This window comes from Centruroides sculpturatus, unplaced genomic scaffold (assembly GCF_000671375.1).
Source record: "Centruroides sculpturatus isolate CEXI.00-Female unplaced genomic scaffold, Cexi_2.0 scaffold306, whole genome shotgun sequence".
In the NCBI taxonomy this organism is placed as follows: Eukaryota; Metazoa; Arthropoda; class Arachnida; order Scorpiones; family Buthidae; genus Centruroides; species Centruroides sculpturatus.
Window position 1 is genome coordinate 542,659 of NW_019384504.1, and position 21,464 is coordinate 564,122.

The window sequence follows — 21,464 nt, forward strand, 5'->3', positions numbered from 1 at the left end:
TCTACTAACTTAGATAACGTCGTACTGTACATATCACTCCAAAATATTTATTGGATTTCTATATATGAATTAATTTTTCTCTACATTGGATTTGCTGGGTTTACACGTAACGTCATCTAATGGCAAACATTTTTTTAAAATAATAAACTAAATATAACTCATACAAAAAAGAATATAATTAAAAAAACAAAACAAACATTATATTATATTCACCGAATTACTGCGAAAAGCATATAGCGAGAAGTATTAATAGATTCACTATATTACTTTGTTGAGTAGCACATAGCACTAACCTGCATGCAGTCGAAACTGTTACACTGGTAGATGGTCCTGGGTTTGTGGATCATCAACGGGCTGGTCACGGGGAGTTTTCCGGGTTTTCTTCAAGTTAGTACACCTAAATAAAGGCCAGTTTTCCATAAAACTCCGGGGAGGCATCTCCTCGGCAGATCGCCCACGTGTCGCGTAGCCGTAACCAAATAAACCAAACTAATCGTAATAATTTTTATATAAACTCGATATATACGAGAAAAAACTTCCCACGTAATTATAGGCATTCCGATAATGTTCTTAAAATTGGTTTTACTACATATATTTTTGAAATTTACGATTAATAACTCCGGATGTAACAATTATTGCGAGGGGTACTTTATAAACCTGGGCGAAGCCAGGAGTAACAAGCTAGTTAAAAAAAAATGAAATCTTAGAACTCCCTAGGGAATTAAGAAAAGGGCAACACGGCGACAAAGGGGGTAGGCGCGTGCCTTAATGTACTGCTGTCTGTTGATTCTTGCCATTAATGCGAAACAGACATTATCAAGCCGTTTACAATCTGCCAATATTTATCGTGTCCAACGTATCGGATGAAGACTTGAGTAGTGTAAAAAAAATACATTGAATACAATTGGTAAATATTTGATCGGACCATCAGTAGAACGTCCTCATACCGTGAACGACTTGGTAACGTAGTTGGGCCTAAAGTTACTCGGAACATATTACTAAGTTAACGTTTATTTGATTATTATAGACTATGTCAGACTGATTTTCAACCGGTGTGCCGCGAGAGGATCGTAGGTATGCCGCAAAAATTTTTGAACGTTATTAAATAAATTATTTTTGAAAGCTCAAAGAACAATTGAGTGTACAGTACATGTCAAAATTAAAACCTCTGAAAAACTCGTATAATCAATTTAAATTGTTATAACAAATAAATGTATACATAATGTAATAAAAAATATATATTTATAAGCCAAATTATATGTGCATGACACCCAGGGGCGGACTAAGGCCTAGGCAACCTAGGCACGTGCCTAGGGCCCGTAATTTTTGGGGCCCCAAAAATTAGGGCCCGTAATTTTTGGGGCCCCAAAAATTAGGTTTTTAATTTTTTAATTTTAAAAATAGGCCCGGAATTACAATGTTGCCTAGGGCCCGCTTTAGCCTTAGTCCGCCTCTGATGACACAGAGTTATTTTCATTTAAAATGAAATTGTACGACTCGTGCTTATGGAGTGTACAATTGTTTCAAGTAAGTCAAAGGCAATGGTAAAAACTACTGAACTAACTTTAATAATAACAATTAATTATGTACAACGATTAGGCAGCCTTCTTTCTCCTTCGTCTTGTAAAAAAACAACTAGTGCCCCCTGCTTTTTTTCTTCTCGCCTCCTCGCGTGATTTTTCTATAAAAACTTCTTACAGAAATTTTCTTTAAATCAAAAATGTATCTATAATTGTCCATATTTAGTTCAAATTACAGTAGACCCCCCTATAACACGGTAGATACGTTTCGTGTTATATGAATTCCGTGTTGTACGAGTCACTTAAATACATGAACCAATCACAGCCCGGCACGTGTGCAGTTTAGCGGCTACAGCTGTTTGAAAGGTTTTCTTCCATAAAATTAATCGATTCTAGACTAATTTGACTCAACATTTCCAAAACACGCATAATTTTTTGGGAATAATCCATTTGGTCGAATTAACTAACTAATCTATACGTATAAATGAAAATGTTTGTTTGTTCGCTCTACACTCCTATATGCTGTAAACAAAAAACTGTAGGATTATTTACCGAGTGCGCGCCATTCGACGACGCCATTGCTTAAGCTTGTTTTCGTCGCGGAGCGGCTCATCGAACGGCGGGCGCGTGTTTCCTGATGAGTTATTTTTCTGCGAAAAATTCGCTGAACTTTGGAGACATCATTAATATAAATACTGTATAATTTTTATGGCCGTTAAATAATAAATGGTTTTTAGTAGGTCCGCTGCTCGTTTAAATTCAACGATTTGTGCAATATCTGCTATTGGTCTAGATTCGATCAATCCTGTCGCGACACGAGTCGGCGATGACGTTTTATCGTGTTATACGAACACGATCGCAATTTTTCCGCCGTGTTATAGGGGGTCTACTGTATTTTAATAGTTTGCCAACATTAGACTGTGCGCTCTCAAATTTATGATATTGCTTAACATTTTTAAGACCTCAAAAGTCATGTAATATCATGAAGTTTTTAACGTGCAACAAGGGAAAGACATTATGGGCATGACAATTTAAGTATTTAAACACTAATTAATGAAGTAATATGTGACAGCTTAGCGTCACAAAAATGTAGTTGCCCATAACGGCAGAAAAAGTGATTAATTTAAAAATAGTGAGAATAATGATCCGTACCGAGGCCTGTGCAAGTCGTTTAGGAAAAGGTATCAATTGGATGACGAGTAAGCGAGTTTCTAACTTTATCAGAAAGACAAACCGCCTTCATATTATCTGTCTAATGCACGATTATAAGTCGATATCTAATACCGATCGATCGGTTACTTGATAATTTCATATCGATCCGCGATAGAAGTCTAATATACTATCATCTCTCGAAAAGCCTTGTAATAGTGTGCCACTCGAAAAGCCTTGTAATAGTGTGCCATTGATAGATGACCACAGTGGGATATAGGAATATTAATAGCAGAACAGTTTAGTCATCTCAAAAGTTCACATTTCGAGATTTTTTAACACGAGGTTTTCTGCAGCGGCGAAGACGATCTCAACTGCCGAAAGAGTCTTTTGCGTTATTCTCCGCATCGTTTTTGCGAATTTTGGCAACTGCAAATCGAAATTGCAATCCACTCAGAAAATCGAATTAACGTGAGTCTTGGCTAAAAGACAAAATAAAAAGAAATGTGTAACTCGTAGAAAACAGTACTCGTGTGAATTTATGTTGGCGCCAGCGATTTCTTTCATCAAATAATTCACGGCATAAAGACATTTTGGCCTCCTAAACCATAAAATTGTTATTAAAATATGTTTAATTACAGTATAATACTTAAGTATTTATTATTACAGTTGTCCCTCTATAGTCCGACGTTTTTTAATCCGACATGCTCAGTAGTCCAACGCACCTCCCGTCAAGGTACCCGTCCCCGTTACGTGTCTGCTTGCACAGAAGCATGTCGCGATGTGAATCTCCCCATCCAATTCTTACTCGATGACACACATTTCGTGTGTTTTATGTGAGCAGTTCTGTTCGAACAGTTGGAGTAGAGAATATTGTAAGTTACTGCTAGCAAAACAATGCGAAATATGTAATTATTTTCGATAATCCGGACACTTTTGGTAATCTGACACACCTTTGGTACCATACCTGTCGGATTATCAAGGGACAACTGTATTTCCTTTTGTGTCATTATTAATGTTAGTTTTAACCGCGCGGGGAATACCGCAAAAGACACACGCCCAATCGTAATTAATTGATGAAATTTATTTGTCAAAAAACGTTTATTGAAAACAATAAATATAAATACGTTTGCTAAAAAAATAGCATTATACAAGGTTTACATATTTTCTTGCATGGAATTTTTATAGGGCAAATTTTGCCGATTTGCGAGAGAATGTCAACGCGCTCATTCACGTTTATTCGAGAACGATATAATTATTTACAAAATCCGTTTCGATTCGTAACAAAAATCGTTCGATCGTTATTCCGACTATAATTTATATTTTTCCATCAAAATAACCTCTTAATAATAACAGTTTTAAAAGTTAAATCCTATTTACATTTTCAATATTTGCTACTTAATTATTTTAACTTTTGATCTTCCTAAAAATTTTCAAACTTTAACGGGAAATAAGAAAAGAATTGCAATTTATAAAAATACTTTTAAAAAACGTTTAAAATATATTGGAGACATAACGTATAGCTATTTTTGTCCGTTCGTTTTATAAATATATTTTCTTTTTTCTCGTCGATCGAATGCCATTGCTACGATAGTCAACACTTCATGCATTCGCTGTACACCTTTTGATCCCTTTTTGTATATTGCAACTAACTTTTATCGAAGCGCAAATTATGTACAGCAAATAAAAAAAAACAATAAAATTATATCGAGTAAAAACAACAATAATAATGAATGGAATAAGTACAAGAAATTGTGCGGCGTACCGCAAAATTTCGGCGCAAACGGCGCGCTAACGAAATTTCGCTAATGATTCGCGTTTAAATAGAACGGTATAAAAAGTGTTTGGTCCGTAAATAAAATATTTATATTTATTATTTTTTTTTTGTCGCGGCGTCGTCATCTCTCGATCTGGACGGTAGGTTTTTATGGTTTATATGATGTATTCTGCGATCGCGTGCGTACATTCGTAAGATACAAAAATGATTCACATCATACGTACAGTAATTAGTAACGTGGTGACGAACGGATGAAAATCGTTCGTAATACTCGAGAACGACTACGAAACGATAACGATTAACATTCAAGCACGAACACAATACATTGCGTAGACAAAAAAAGAAGCCATGCCGGACCACGGACAAAATTTGGCCATGCAGAAACGGTATAAGGCACTTCTTTGGGACGGACGGACGGACGATATAACCGACGTCTAAACAAATAAACGACATCAACTTACTTTGGACGTTCTGGATTACCGGCGAGAACGGAAGGAGGCATTCCTAATGGTGATCTGGAATCTGGTTTTTTGTACAGTTCGAAGGCACTTCCGCGATTTTCTCTGTTGGAGAGATCCAACAGTCCTGACGGAGGAGGAGGAGGAGGAGGAGACGGATGATGATCGTACGGAGGTGGATTGGGCGGCTCTCTTCTAGGAGGATAAGGAATGTTGTGATATGGTCCACCTCCGTTCAGATGAGTCGTCGGCCGAGGAGGAGACATTCCCGTACCGTTACCCACCGATTTGGAATATGCTCGAAAGTCGTAATTCCTGTCCAAGCTACTTCCGCGTCCGGAATCGAATCCTGCGCTATCGTTGTCGTGATAACCACGACGACTAGGTGAACCCATGGTCCGGCTATTGTAGGTGTCGTGAAGACCCCGCTGATCGTCAGGCATAGGAGGAGGAGGCGGTCTCGAGGAACTCGCGTCCATCTGAGGATGTTGTTTCGAATAATACGGAGGATGCGTGGGGAATTCGGAACAGTCGCGACTGCTTCGAGAATAAGGAGGAGGAGGTAAAGCTTCAGAAGATCGAAATCCCGCGGGTGCATGTCCCACGTGATTAAATCCAGTTTCAATTCCATCGTCTTCCGACTGCCATGGCCGTAATTGGTACTGTGATGGCTTAGGAGGAGGAACTGGTCTTCCGTCTGACATTCTGAAATAAATATAATCTTCGTAAATACATTCGTGAAAAACCAATTTAAATTATATTTTCTATACTGAAGACATTTAACGTTTTTACTGTAATCTGAATATGAAGTAATCGTTTATTTTATCATTACAGTATTGCTTTTTCTACTAAATATCTAACTACATCTCAATACTACAGAGAAACTAAATTTATACGATCCTTCCTGTGTCATACACTTCCAAATTTTTGGAAGTATGTGACACATTCTCTTTATCCTTTTATAACTGACAAAATGTGGACTGTACTAATTTCAACCTGCTCTTTACAAACTTTACATTTGGAAATGTAGTTCTGTCTGCAATAGGAGCTGAGATAATTTTACCCATCTTGTTTTGGGGTTGGAAAATTCACTGATACACACTGATGGACCAATGATAATGTATGAAAGCAAGCACCATCTAGATGAACCTGACATTTCTTTCTAAGCTGTTAGCCTGGATCATTATTTAAGTCACCCTGTATAGTGAAATTATTTTGAAGGCATAGTTTTGACTTAATAAACAAACAGAAGTGAACTGTCTTGCATCATCACACCATTCTTTTCTTCAGTCTTTCCTATTGGTTATCTTTAGTATGTGTATTATCTATTATTTAACTATTGTTAACCAAAATTTCTTTTCTGTTTTGAATTCCTTAATAATATTACTGCTATAATTATTTTAATAAATGAGTAGATTTGAATTTTGTTGATGGCAATAAATTTATGATAATATTATATATATTCTCTCCTTAATTCAGGTGTATGTTAATTAGACTTAGGATAAGTAGGGACTAAAAATCATATAATTTATATGAGTGATAACAAATAACTGTTTATATGATTTTTAGTGCCTAGATGTTCTAGTGTCAATTATAACAAACTTAGGTTTCACAAACTTTTACCATCTAATTTATTAGTAAAATTTTTAAAAATTATTTTAAACAATGTTTATTTCAGAAGTTGTCAACCTTTTTCTGAGAAGGGTCATGTGAGCTGTAAAAAACAATTCTGGGGGCCAGGTACTTTGATACAGTCAAAAATTAAAATTTTTGTATTTCTGAATAAACGGATATAAATCAATGTGAAATCTGCAACTGAATTTTGAAAAAATGTCATCAAAATACTTTTGTATTTTAGAATACTGAAAATGATAAGGAATAACTTAAGCATTGCAGTAGTGCAATTAGAAAAAGCAATAAAAATACTACAGAGAGGAAAAGAGTAGCATCAATAATATATATTGGGGATAAATTTAAATTTTATGGCACCCAATATTAAAATTTCCCTTAGATATTCATCGGGCAGTGATATTCAATATTTTAATTTTACATATTTTATTTTCAATAGCATTTCTTTATAAAGGCACATAACTTACAAGCCAAGTTTTGGTGTAACAAATCAAAAACTGAGGATTTTTTTGCACCATTTCATAGAACATTCCTAAATCAGATTCAGTAATAAAAAACGTCTATTTTCTATAGGAATTGTAAGATAGCAGTGAAAAGAAAATTTTATATTTGAAGAGCAAAAACTTCCAATTATGCAATTTAGACCATCTCCCTGATTAGATTCAGATAAGAATTTGATCAAGTATTATCATCACAGCATCATCAACAAACTTATTGCAAATTTCAGATTATTTCAAATAAATTTTCTAACCTCAATGTAATTAATGTTATTCAATACAACTTCAGATATGAATACTGATCAAATCAATGACTTCACAGCAAAATAAATGTTTTTTTTGTTGATTCTGATTAATCTGAAAGTGTTCTTTTGATTGGTAAAAAATCAAATTTTGATTATCCATTTATTACTCTGAAACTCAGCTTGTTAGAAGCAAAAATAAAAAATATTCCCTATGAAAACTTCATAAGACTTTTAAAATTCTCTCCTGGCAGAGATTTCTTTAAATCCCTTCTTTAAATAGGTTTATACAATACAGTAATCATTTGCAGTAAGATCTATTAATTCTAGTTGACTATTCAAAAGTTTATATTTTTTGAACAAGTTCAAATGTTGATGATGAAACATGTCAGTGAAAATAAGCTATGTTGGATGGAAATATATTCTTTGAGAGCTATATTTGACCAGTGAGCCATAGAATGAAGACCCTTAGTTTATTTAATAAATAATAATCATAAACTTACATATGTACAAATGATAATTTTTCTTAGACAAAGACCTTTAGCAATTCTTTAACAGAATTTTCTCTAATTTTAATAAAACTTCCAATTTCTTTAGTTATAATTTGACAATTATACAGAATAACTTGGTGAAGTTTCATTTCATCATTGCTAGGATTACATTTAGTTTAAACATTAATTACATTGTGGAATAAATATTTTGAAGTTTCCTTATAACAACAAGAATGTTATATTCCTTGTTGTATTCCTTTTAAAAATATTTAATATTTACATAAATTTACACTAAATTTATATAAATATAAAGATTATTATTATTAGACAGTTTTCTTTCCCACAGGTCTCTATGAGGCAGTGCACTAAAACCAGGTTTATCATATCAGGAGCATACTTGGCTTTTCTGAATCAATAAGTTTAATCAATAAATTTAAACTTAATCATATTTAAAAATACGAATAAGTTTAAATTAACAAAAGCAACTTATTAATTCACAAAAGTTACATGTGCATCTAGTAAGGGAAACTGGTTTTAAGTGCAGTCTTCATAGAGATCTGTGGGAAGGAAACCTGTCTAATTATAATCTAAAGTACTTGTATACTGGATTATTATTAGACAATTCCAGAATGTGCTAAATTACTGGATATTTCAGATTATCAGAAGCAAATTAACAAACCTCTGTTGTATATATACAAAATTTTCTTTCTTTACGGTTATCATAAATTGATTGTTTATCTAAATATCTACATACCAAATTTTTGGTTTATCATTAAATTAATAAAATCAAGCTTGGTTTATTATTTATATGCATTAATTATTTTAATCTGAAATCATGACTATATGAATCAATTCTCAATGAAAATGATTTAATATATGTAATATTCATATAAAACAAATAGATCAAATATTCAAAAGTACAGTGAATAAAAGAAAATTTAATTACAGTGAAGTCTATACCAGATTTTAAAAAAATCTTATTTTATGAATTGTTACATTCCAGACTAATACTTCTGTGATTACATTTCAAATTATTCACTGTAATTTTGAATAATTTATATAAATGAAAAACTTTTCACACCTGTATTTGGAAGAAACTTGGGACATTCTATTTCTTATATCTGTATTGACAGTTTTGGAAGGCTGAGCTGTACTTCTAGTGAAGCGATAAGGATCGTGTGTGGATCGAGGATTAGGACCTGAAGTTGAACTGTAACGATCTCTTGGTTTATTATCTAGAGCATTGGGAGCAACTGAATACTTATTATATGAATCACTACTAAAGGAAGAACTATCAAAACCACCCTAAAATTAAAATAAGAAGAAAATTAAAAATAATAGTTTGGTATCATTATTTTTTTAATTAATACAGAAATCAAGAAGTAATTATTCTATCTTACTAATCTTCCATTAGACCTTTCTAAGGAATGAGATTTATTATTAGTAGTATTTATGTAATCTGCTGAGATTCCAACTGGATCTTGAGAATGTTCTGTACGAACTAGAAATATTTAACAATAATTTTTAAAATATTCAAAAATTCTTTGTTTAACTTTTGAAAGTAAAACTTACTAGGACTTCCAAATGTTCTGTCCTGATTACCACGGAAATGAGTTGGCTTACTACTTCGGTCAATTCGTGGAGGTGGTTCAGGTTGATTAGATCTATTTTTTGATTGATGAAGATCTAAAAATTAATATAATTAAATAATGTAAATTAAAATATAATTATAATGAATTAAACAAGCTTCCTTGTAAAGCTTAAACTTTGCTGCTTTTTTAAAATGTACGTTTAACAATTCTCGAATTATCTAAAAAATGTATTTATTTCTGTACCTCTTACAAAATTTGGGTTATTATATATGTTCATTTCTGCAGCCAAATCCTTGTTTCTTTTAGCTCATTATCTTAACCATAAGTATATATTCTCCTAATACATCTATCTATATTCATTATCTCTAGAGACTCACCTTAAGTTTCCTTGATCTTTAACAGTGATGCTTAGAAGTTCAATTTTAAATTTAACTTTTAATTTATAATAATTAATAATTAATATAAAAATATTTCTTAATTTTAACAAGAAATAAAAATTTAATCTTAAATTTCCTTAACATGAAAAAAAGCATTAATTTTTGAAAAGCTCCAAATTTTGGAGCTTTTATGAGGTTGCAGAGATTTTCAGTTATTAAAAAAAGAAATTACTTTAAAACAAAAAAAAAACAGAGAGAATTTTTGTAAACTCATCATGAATTTCAGGTTTGAAAATATTAGAATTCATTTTTTAATTGCTTTTATAATTTAAATTATTTATGAAAGCAGAAATGAAGAGAATCTATGAAAGTAAGACACTAAAATGTAAGAAAAAACACAGAAAAAGAAGATAAAATCAAGAAAATATGAAAATTAGATGCATTTTTCTCTAAAGCTCAAATGAAAGAGACAGAAGCAGCAATCACAGCTACAAATGAGAAACAAATTCATGAAAGTTCTCCAATCACAGCAATTACGTCTTCAAACACAGCGTCTAGTAGTTCAAATCAATTTTTTTGGAAATTTCTCAGATGATTTTGTTGATTTAGCTCAAGATACCACAATAGAAATCAACTTCCACTTAATAGAAGTAATAATATTGGACTGTGGGGTGATTTACGTAATGAAGATGTTTCATTTTGGATTGAACAAAGACCAACAGTTTGTCAGCACTTGGACAATAATTTTAAATCTTCTAACAGTCTTACAAGGATCATGCTTGGTATTGTTCAAGAGCATTATTTACTAGTGAAAGAGTCAATGGCAAGATATACACCCATGAATGATTGATTTATTCACCATTTGTAGGCAGTGTTTTTTGTTTTCTATGTAAAATATTCAAAATTTCTCCCTTGCCACAAAAGGACTTAAAGAATGGAAGAATGCTGTTTCTTTATTGAAAAGCCAGGAAAATTCATCAGAGCATAGAGAGGCTTTGATGTTTTATTTGGTACATAGAAGCAATAATACATTATCTGATTACTTGAAAAATGAAATACGGAAAGAACAAAACTATTGACAAAAGGTACTGGAACGAGTAGTAGTAGTGATTTGTAGTTTAGTTGAGAGAAACATGGCATTTAGGAGCTCAAGTAAAACATTTGGAATGGAGGGCAATGAACTTAATTAGACTTTTAGAGTTGATAGCAAAATTTGATCCATTTTTATCTGAACTTTTTCTGTCGAGTCCACACAGATGTTTCTCACAACGATCAACTATGCATTATTTTGAGATATGTAGATGAACTAAATTTTGAATCAATGAAACAATTTCTGAATCTTCATTAAAATTGAGGATTTTGGAAATGACTGTAAATTTTTTGGAAACTAAAGCTAATTTGAATTTTGCTGATTGTAAATCTTAGTCATATGATAATGCAATGAATATGGCAGGAAAATATAAAAGTATGCAGACAAAAATTTCGGAAAAGAACAGTAAGGTGAGTTTTTTTACCATGCACTGGACACTCACAGAATCTGGTTGGTACTGTGGTGCCAAATATTGTATAGAATCAATAAACAATTTTGGAATAGCTCAACAAATTTTCAATTGTTTTTCATCATTTACCAAAAGATGGAGTGTAATTGAAAAAAACAACCAATCGGTAAAACCATTATCAAAGACTCAAGCAGACTCAATCAAAGTAATATATCATAATTATGGAAGTTTATCGGATGCTTTAAGCAATATTGTAGAGAATGAAAGTTTTAATGGAACCTCAAGAGCAGATGCACAAAATTTACTGTCAAAAATGGAAGAGAGTTTGAGTTTGCATTGCAAATTTGCAAACAGTTTTTTGGAACATAATACTAGAAAGAATTAATGCAGTTTCCAAGTCCTTGCAAAATTCAAAAATCATGCTAAACACATGTTCTTTTTTGTATTCATCTCTTGGTAAGTTCCTAATGAGTTTAAATGATCAGTTTGACACAATCAAAGAAGAAGCTAAATAATTATTTCCTGATACTAATTATACAAAACAGAGACAATGAACTAGAAAAATAATTTCAGGTAAACCTCAATCAAATAAAAAAGTGTTCCCAAGGAAAACTTTAAAAAAATAATGTTTTTCTGAAAATTTTAAAAAACATTAATATGAATTTCAAACAATGAGCTGAGTCTTATAAGGAAATGAATCAGAATTTTGGAATTTTAACCAACATTGACATTCCTAATGAAGAATTGAAGATGTGTACAAAATATCATCAAGCAATACCAAGGAGATATTGATGATTCATTATATGGTAAAGTTTTGCAACTCCAACTCCATAGTTTCATCAAAATTAATTATTGAGATCAAGAATCCCCTTTGACTCATTTGTTCTTGTATAAGATGATAAAAGAAAAGAATATGGAAAGAATTGCATTTCCAAACACTCATACAATTTTAAGAATCTATTTATGCTTGATGATTACCAACTTTTCTGGTGAGAGAAGTTTTTCAAAATTAAAATGAACCAAAAATGATCTTAGGTCAACCATGGCCCAGAATACTTTAAACAATTTTACTTTATTATCCAGCAATGTCAATNTAAAATGATTTAATATATGTAATATTCATATAAAACAAATAGATCAAATATTCAAAAGTACAGTGAATAAAAGAAAATTTAATTACAGTGAAGTCTATACCAGATTTTAAAAAAATCTTATTTTATGAATTGTTACATCCAGACTAATACTTCTGTGATTACATTTCAAATTATTCACTGTAATTTTGAATAATTTATATAAATAAAAAACTTTTCACACCTGTATTTGGAAGAAACTTGGGACATTCTATTTCTTATATCTGTATTGACAGTTTTGGAAGGCTGAGCTGTACTTCTAGTGAAGCGATAAGGATCGTGTGTGGATCGAGGATTAGGACCTGAAGTTGAACTGTAACGATCTCTTGGTTTATTATCTAGAGCATTGGGAGCAACTGAATACTTATTATATGAATCACTACTAAAGGAAGAACTATCAAAACCACCCTAAAATTAAAATAAGAAGAAAATTAAAAATAATAGTTTGGTATCATTATTTTTTTAATTAATACAGAAATCAAGAAGTAATTATTCTATCTTACTAATCTTCCATTAGACCTTTCTAAGGAATGAGATTTATTATTAGTAGTATTTATGTAATCTGCTGAGATTCCAACTGGATCTTGAGAATGTTCTGTACGAACTAGAAATATTTAACAATAATTTTTAAAATATTCAAAAATTCTTTGTTTAACTTTTGAAAGTAAAACTTACTAGGACTTCCAAATGTTCTGTCCTGATTACCACGGAAATGAGTTGGCTTACTACTTCGGTCAATTCGTGGAGGTGGTTCAGGTTGATTAGATCTATTTTTTGATTGATGAAGATCTAAAAATTAATATAATTAAATAATGTAAATTAAAATATAATTATAATGAATTAAACAAGCTTCCTTGTAAAGCTTAAACTTTGCTGCTTTTTTAAAATGTACGTTTAACAATTCTCGAATTATCTAAAAAATGTATTTATTTCTGTACCTCTTACAAAATTTGGGTTATTATATATGTTCATTTCTGCAGCCAAATCCTTGTTTCTTTTAGCTCATTATCTTAACCATAAGTATATATTCTCCTAATACATCTATCTATATTCATTATCTCTAGAGACTCACCTTAAGTTTCCTTGATCTTTAACAGTGATGCTTAGAAGCTCAATTTTAAATTTAACTTTTAATTTATAATAATTAATAATTAATATAAAAATATTTCTTAATTTTAACAAGAAATAAAAATTTAATCTTAAATTTCCTTAACATGAAAAAAAGCATTAATTTTTGAAAAGCTCCAAATTTTGGAGCTTTTATGAGGTTGCAGAGATTTTCAGTTATTAAAAAAAGAAATTACTTTAAAACAAAAAAAAAACAGAGAGAATTTTTGTAAACTCATCATGAATTTCAGGTTTGAAAATATTAGAATTCATTTTTTAATTGCTTTTATAATTTAAATTATTTATGAAAGCAGAAATGAAGAGAATCTATGAAAGTAAGACACTAAAATGTAAGAAAAAACACAGAAAAAGAAGATAAAATCAAGAAAATATCAAAATTAGATGCATTTTTCTCTAAAGCTCAAATGAAAGAGACAGAAGCAGCAATCACAGCTACAAATGAGAAACAAATTCATGAAGTTCTCCAATCACAGCAATTACGTCTTCAAACACAGCGTCTAGTAGTTCAAATCAATTTTTTTGGAAATTTCTCAGATGATTTTGTTGATTTAGCTCAAGATACGACAATAGAAATCAACTTCCACTTAATAGAAGTAATAATATTGGACTGTGGGGTGATTTACGTAATGAAGATGTTTCATTTTGGATTGAACAAAGACCAACAGTTTGTCAGCACTTGGACAATAATTTTAAATCTTCTAACAGTCTTACAAGGATCATGCTTGGTATTGTTCAAGAGCATTATTTACTAGTGAAAGAGTCAATGGCAAGATATACACCCATGAATGATTGATTTATTCACCATTTGTAGGCAGTGTTTTTTGTTTTCTATGTAAAATATTCAAAATTTCTCCCTTGCCACAAAAGGACTTAAAGAATGGAAGAATGCTGTTTCTTTATTGAAAAGCCAGGAAAATTCATCAGAGCATAGAGAGGCTTTGATGTTTTATTTGGTACATAGAAGCAATAATACATTATCTGATTACTTGAAAAATGAAATACGGAAAGAACAAAACTATTGACAAAAGGTACTGGAACGAGTAGTAGTAGTGATATGTAGTTTAGTTGAGAGAAACATGGCATTTAGGAGCTCAAGTAAAACATTTGGAATGGAGGGCAATGAACTTAATTAGACTTTTAGAGTTGATAGCAAAATTTGATCCATTTTTATCTGAACTTTTTCTGTCGAGTCCACACAGATGTTTCTCACAACGATCAACTATGCATTATTTTGAGATATGTAGATGAACTAAATTTTGAATCAATGAAACAATTTCTGAATCTTCATTAAAATTGAGGATTTTGGAAATGACTGTAAATTTTTTGGAAACTAAAGCTAATTTGAATTTTGCTGATTGTAAATCTTAGTCATATGATAATGCAATGAATATGGCAGGAAAATATAAAAGTATGCAGACAAAAATTTCGGAAAAGAACAGTAAGGTGAGTTTTTTTACCATGCACTGGACACTCACAGAATCTGGTTGGTACTGTGGTGCCAAATATTGTATAGAATCAATAAACAATTTTGGAATAGCTCAACAAATTTTCAATTGTTTTTCATCATTTACCAAAAGATGGAGTGTAATTGAAAAAAACAACCAATCGGTAAAACCATTATCAAAGACTCAAGCAGACTCAATCAAAGTAATGAAAGTTTTAATGGAACCTCAAGAGCAGATGCACAAAATTTACTGTCAAAAATGGAAGAGAGTTTGAGTTTGCATTGCAAATTTGCAAACAGTTTTTTGGAACGTAATACTAGAAAGAATTAATGCAGTTTCCAAGTCCTTGCAAAATTCAAAAATCATGCTAAACACATGTTCTTTTTTGTATTCATCTCTTGGTAAGTTCCTAATGAGTTTAAATGATCAGTTTGACACAATCAAAGAAGAAGCTAAATAATTATTTCCTGATACTAATTATACAAAACAGAGACAATGAACTAGAAAAATAATTTCAGGTAAACCTCAATCAAATAAAAAAGTGTTCCCAAGGAAAACTTTAAAAAAATAATGTTTTTCTGAAAATTTTAAAAAACATTAATATGAATTTCAAACAATGAGCTGAGTCTTATAAGGAAATGAATCAGAATTTTGGAATTTTAACCAACTTTGACATTCCTAATGAAGAATTGAAGATGTGTACAAAATATCATCAAGCAATACCAAGGAGATATTGATGATTCATTATATGGTAAAGTTTTGCAACTCCAACTCCATAGTTTCATCAAAATTAATTATTGAGATCAAGAATCCCCTTTGACTCATTTGTTCTTGTATAAGATGATAAAAGAAAAGAATATGGAAATTGCATTTCCAAACACTCATACAATTTTAAGAATCTATTTATGCTTGATGATTACCAACTTTTCTGGTGAGAGAAGTTTTTCAAAATTAAAATGAACCAAAAATGATCTTAGGTCAACCATGGCCCAGAATACTTTAAACAATTTTACTTTATTATCCAGCAATGTCAATAAAATAACACCATTGATTTTGATTTATTAATCAATGAATTTGCCAAAGAAAAATGTAGAAAAATTTTTGTAAAACGAATTGTAATTTTTATACCACATTGAATTTTATAATAAAATAATTAAAAAAATATTAGTTTTCATATTTCGTAAAGCCACACCGACCGTCACTCAACTCAATAATCTAGTATTAACTTTTAAATCAGATTAGATATTTTAATTAAGAAAGAATTTATAAAAATCCTTATGTGAATAAGTCAAATAAAATTAATTTTAGAGATAATTATTATTTTTAGGGGCCCAAAGCCTTGCCTCCAAAAATGCAAATTTGACTCTGGATATACCATAAACATCTGACTACAAGAGATGATATGATTCTTAAGAAAATCTAGCAACATTTAAAACTGTGTGTGGCACAATCTGTTATGATATTTTATTTAAAAAACTTTTTATATTTTTAATTATTGTAAAATCGCAAAAAGCTTAATTTTGAGGGTAGGGATGAATTTTATAAAAAAATTATAAATGCTAATAACAAGTAAAATCCATCAATCCTACTCAAGATATGACACATGACCCTCCCTTCTGTCTCCCCATTCCTTTGATGTTTAACCACCAAAATTTAATAGTATCAATCCCCCTAATACAAAAATCTCCATGCAAAATTTCAGAAATTTTCAACAAGTTTGTTCAGTTCAAAGCTTATGCTTCAAAATGGGTGAACAAAATTGTAGCCCCCACACACACACATGCAAACAAACAGGAAAAAAATTCCTGAATTGTTTTTGCATTTCTCAATGTTTCAAGTACAAAATTGCAAATTCTGGGGGGGGGTCATTTTTTGACCAATTGCCATATTTTCCCTCTGTTATATATAACAGAACCAGGAAAGTAATAGGTGGGCCATTTTGATCCTTAGATGAAGATGAAATTCTTCAGACAACAAATTTCTTCCAATCAACAATGAAGTTTGTATTGCAGATAATTGTGCATACATCAAACACTAATTCTCCAGAAACAGTCTACAGAACATGCTCATATTGCTTATGTCACAGTCAGTGGTGTCACTTTTGATAAAAATGTTTGACAGTGTTTTCATTTTTTAATCTTTCATACCAATTCAAAATAAAAAATATCATGTTCTATTTAAAAAGTTAGATTTCTGGCTTGGATAACCTAATTCTAGCCAGTATGGGATGTTAAAGGTAAAACCATTTTGATAAGAGCATACCTAATTTACTTATCAAAATTTTTGAGGAATTTCATATAAGTCACTTCACTTCACTTTAAAATGGGTGTATAGGTAGTTTGAAACATCCTTTATAACAATAATGTTTTTCTTACAAAGTGCATATATTCTGGTAATATTTTTTTAATAATTATAATATTCCCTTAAATTCTTGTTTGTATTAATTATATTCACATATAAACAACCAATAATCCAAAATATATCTAAATATAATCAAATATGGGTATTGCCGGATTGATTATGTTTTAATTTATTATTATAGTTTGAAACAAGATTTAGAAAGATGTAATCATCTCATCTAAATTTAATAATCAGAAATAAATTAATTAATATATTACTGTAAGATATTAGAAAGAAAAATTGACCTGAAATGCAAAATCATGCAAACTCAGCATACCAGACAAATATGTTACAAATATTACTATCTGGATCAGCATTTTGATCTTCATAAGCAGACATATGCACATAATTTAGATTAAGCAATTACTATAGGCACATCATTGACATCCTAAATAATGGATTACCTAATTTAATTACCAGTAATTACTAAATTTGAGAGAGATGATGCTGCTATCTATAGTTACAGAATATAATACTAATTAAAGATCATAGAAGTACAGTAGACTCTCCATATCTGAACTAATGTGGACAGGAGTGATCCAGATGTTAGAAAAATCCAGATAAAAGAGTGTGATAATTTTTAAATAAGACTGTAACATATATGCCTAATGTATGTATTTAAAAAAATGTTTATTTGTACTTTGATGCTTATTTTTGACAATTACAATTAATTTTGAAACTATTGTGTTAAAGTTCTTTGTTTTGTTCTTCTCAATTCACTGATGAGTTGCTACACATGCCAATACCTCATCATTATCATGTCAACAATTAATGCATTGTGCCCTACAAACTTCAATGCAACTTTAATATAAAAAAAAAAAAATTAAAAAAATACACACTGCAATATAGAAAGGTAATATTCATAGTAGTATACAACTTATTCAAAAACATTTAGTTGCCTTTGATCAGTCCACATTTGGAAGGGCTGAATATGGAGAGTCCACTATATAGCCTAAAAACTCAAGTAATGTTTGGTTTATGTAGTGATGATTGTATTAATATAATTATGTAAATAGATGATATGTAAGAAGTGTAAATTTTTATGATTTTATAATATATATTTTGTTTAACTAGTCTTTATAAATATTTTCAATTTCAGTCAAGAATAATAATTTTCCTCTTACCTTAGATGACTTAACTGCTTTACATTTAATAAAGTATTAATACACTAATTGATAAATATTTTTCTCATCAAGCCTGCATTTCTCATAACAATTTTTTTTATTAATGAAATTAAATTTTTAAGTTTGGTTCAAGTGGTTATTAAAACATTGAGTTGAATAAATTTATTCAGTTCAATGTTTTAATAATGACTATAAATAAAATTTTATGTTTATTTGCATGTGTATAATAATTATTGAATAGTTAAGCATTAAACATACCAGATCCTTCATTACTTTTATGGGCTCTTTCTCTTGATAATGTAGAATAAGGATCAATACTGGATTGCATAGTTGAACCATAATAAAGATCTCTGTCAGTTTCATCTATGTAAATATTAAAATATTTGTCTTTAAAAACTTGTTAATTTCATATTTATAAACTTCTACTTAATCGTAACTAACCTATTTGTTGCCTTTGGCTAGATAAAATATCATGATTAATTGTTTCTTGACCTAAATGATTTACTGATGTAGGTGCTTCCTTAAATATAAAAATAAATTATTGGATAAAATATAATAAAATAATTTCTGTTCTCAAAGTTTTCACATATAAATATAAGTAAATAATAAATTTTGATATGTCAGAATAAATTACAATTATTTATAATCTAAAGCAAAGTTAATTATTTGAATTTATAATAACAGCTTATAAATAGATAAGAAAATTCATAATTACAGTAATATTTGCTTTAATAAATTCATTTTAGTGAAAACTGTCATAATTAAAGTTGAAGAATAACTATTTACAATCAAAATTAATACAATTGATTAAATACAGCAGATTGTCAATATGAGAATAATTGAGAACAGAAACATAAAAGTTTATCTTTACAAAACTTTTGATGATAAAGATGATGACGATGATGGTACCCACCTTGAAATAGAAGTGATGAAATGGGAGCTAATGGAAAGAGCAGATGAGAATAATTAAAGATGAAAATGAACCTAACGTGAAACTGATTGAATGATTTAATAGATATGTATCTTATTGTGGAAACTGAGCATAATAAATACCTGTCTAGATCTTGTTAGTATAGAATAAGGAGGTAATTGGCTATAACCAGGTAATCCACCCATGTCCTCTTGTGTTGCAATGCTCGGATCACTTGATGCTTTAACCATGTGACGTTCAGCTCCTGGTGGTGACGTGCTTCGTGCCTGCAAGCTCATTGGCCTAGTATCAGTTGTCAAGTCTAAATCACTTTCAGGAGAAGATGCATAACTGAGTCTTGAAGTCATAGGAAACAAAAAGTCATCTGAAATTGTCTCTTGAGGCTGAAAACATAGAATAAATTGATTGAAAGTTAAAAGTAAAATATGTTTTTCTATCAATTTAATAGTCAGGTTAATAAAATTAATTACCTTAGATTCTGAAACCCAAATTGCTTGCTGCTGTTGTTTGTCTATAGTATCACGTAATTTTTTGTACCACATATCAGCACCAGATAATGTAATAACAGCTAAAGGTTGTTTATTATAAACACATTAAATATATAAACTATATAACATCTAAATGTTTGTAAATTATATTATCTACATTTTAACTTTAGTTCAGTATTTAATGTAAAAGTCTATAAAATTACAAAACAATTACTCAAATGCTAACATTTGCAACATCTTTAATACCATTCTCAAGTCTCTTTAAAACAATTAAAACAAGACAATTTTTTCATGAAACAGAATCAAATTTAAAAATCAAAATATCTTAAATACCTTTATCTAATTTTGTTAAGGATGCCAAAAAATGTTAACACTTGAGTTAGCACTTATTTAGAATTTCATAGATTTCTAAACTTCATATTAAATTAAATGTAAAATGCAAATAACAAAGAGCCATAGAACTTTTTGTTATATTATCCAATTGATTTTTTATAAATTTTAATTTGAAAATATTTACCTGTAAAAATATGTGACCATAATTTTTCTAACTTCGTAGCATGGTCGTATAGTTTTTTAGAGCTTTTATGACTGGACTTTGCTAATCTGGAACGCAACTCTTTCACAGTGTGTTTATTTTCTGCATGCATAAAAATCACAATAGGATAAAACTGAGCATAATTAAGACGATCAACAGCATTTGGTGTAATATCCAAAACAGCATGTTTTCCCTAAAGTATCAATTTAATAATTATAATTACTTGAATAACACAAGTTTTCAAATTATACTTTATTTTCTTACTTTTTGAATTATTTCTTTTATGGCACTAAGACGAATTATACCTGAAGATTTTTGGCTCTTTGGAATATCATCTAATTGGCTGTCTAATTCTAAAAGATAATTTTTTATATAAGATATCAAAATTAAATTGAAAAAGTATTTTAATAAAGCAATGTAACATTAATATAATATCAATCATGGCAAAAGATTAGTGTTCTTTGATAAATTTAAGCTTACGTGGAGATGCATACTGATCCGGATAATCTTTAAGTAGTTTATCTCTTGCTACATCTGCAAGTGGTCCAAATAAAACCACAGGCCTTGTGAATCCAGCTTAAAATTAAGATATGTCAAATTCATATTTTGAAAATAATAATTACTGTAATACAAGTGAAAATCACAAGTACACTTACGATGTTTTAATGTCACTCTTTCATAGGCAGGAAATTTTGATAATCCGTCTGCTGTGATAAAAATAAATAAATTATAAATATTTTAATAATTAAAAAAAAATTATGATACAATATCCTATAAATGTATATTCAATTATATTCAATGAAATTAAAAATAGTTAAATGAAAGTTATTCAGTATTTTAAGTATCTCTGAAGTAGTAATGTTACAGTTGTAGAAGAATTCAAACTTTTTTTAATTTCTTAATGTTCTTAGAATTAAAATTTCATTCCTAGACTACAGTAAAGAAATATCTTAGATTTCCATAGTTAAATGTCTATATTTTGTTTTTAAAAATTTGTATAGCTTTGTTTCTTTTAAATAAAATCAGTGATTTAATATTAACACTACATTATA

At 29.9% G+C, this 21,464-nt stretch overlaps 1 protein-coding gene across 1 annotated transcript in view; it reads right to left on the minus strand.

Annotated features, from left to right (window-relative positions):
• Positions 1-21,464, minus strand: part of LOC111622183 (tight junction protein ZO-1-like) — a 72,841-nt gene that overhangs the window by 11,826 nt on the left and 39,551 nt on the right. Inside the window, exons 18-33 of the mRNA XM_023364529.1 lie at positions 21,069-21,119; positions 20,893-20,988; positions 20,677-20,765; positions 20,395-20,605; positions 19,860-19,957; positions 19,512-19,772; positions 19,372-19,398; positions 18,900-18,978; positions 18,717-18,821; positions 13,037-13,150; positions 12,865-12,965; positions 12,544-12,769; positions 9,336-9,449; positions 9,164-9,264; positions 8,845-9,068; positions 4,908-5,609 (exon numbers count right to left, since the gene is read on the minus strand). Of these exons, the coding sequence (XP_023220297.1) occupies positions 4,908-5,609; positions 8,845-9,068; positions 9,164-9,264; positions 9,336-9,449; positions 12,544-12,769; positions 12,865-12,965; positions 13,037-13,150; positions 18,717-18,821; positions 18,900-18,978; positions 19,372-19,398; positions 19,512-19,772; positions 19,860-19,957; positions 20,395-20,605; positions 20,677-20,765; positions 20,893-20,988; positions 21,069-21,119 (2,599 nt within the window). The remainder of the gene's footprint in view (positions 1-4,907; positions 5,610-8,844; positions 9,069-9,163; positions 9,265-9,335; positions 9,450-12,543; positions 12,770-12,864; positions 12,966-13,036; positions 13,151-18,716; positions 18,822-18,899; positions 18,979-19,371; positions 19,399-19,511; positions 19,773-19,859; positions 19,958-20,394; positions 20,606-20,676; positions 20,766-20,892; positions 20,989-21,068; positions 21,120-21,464) is intronic.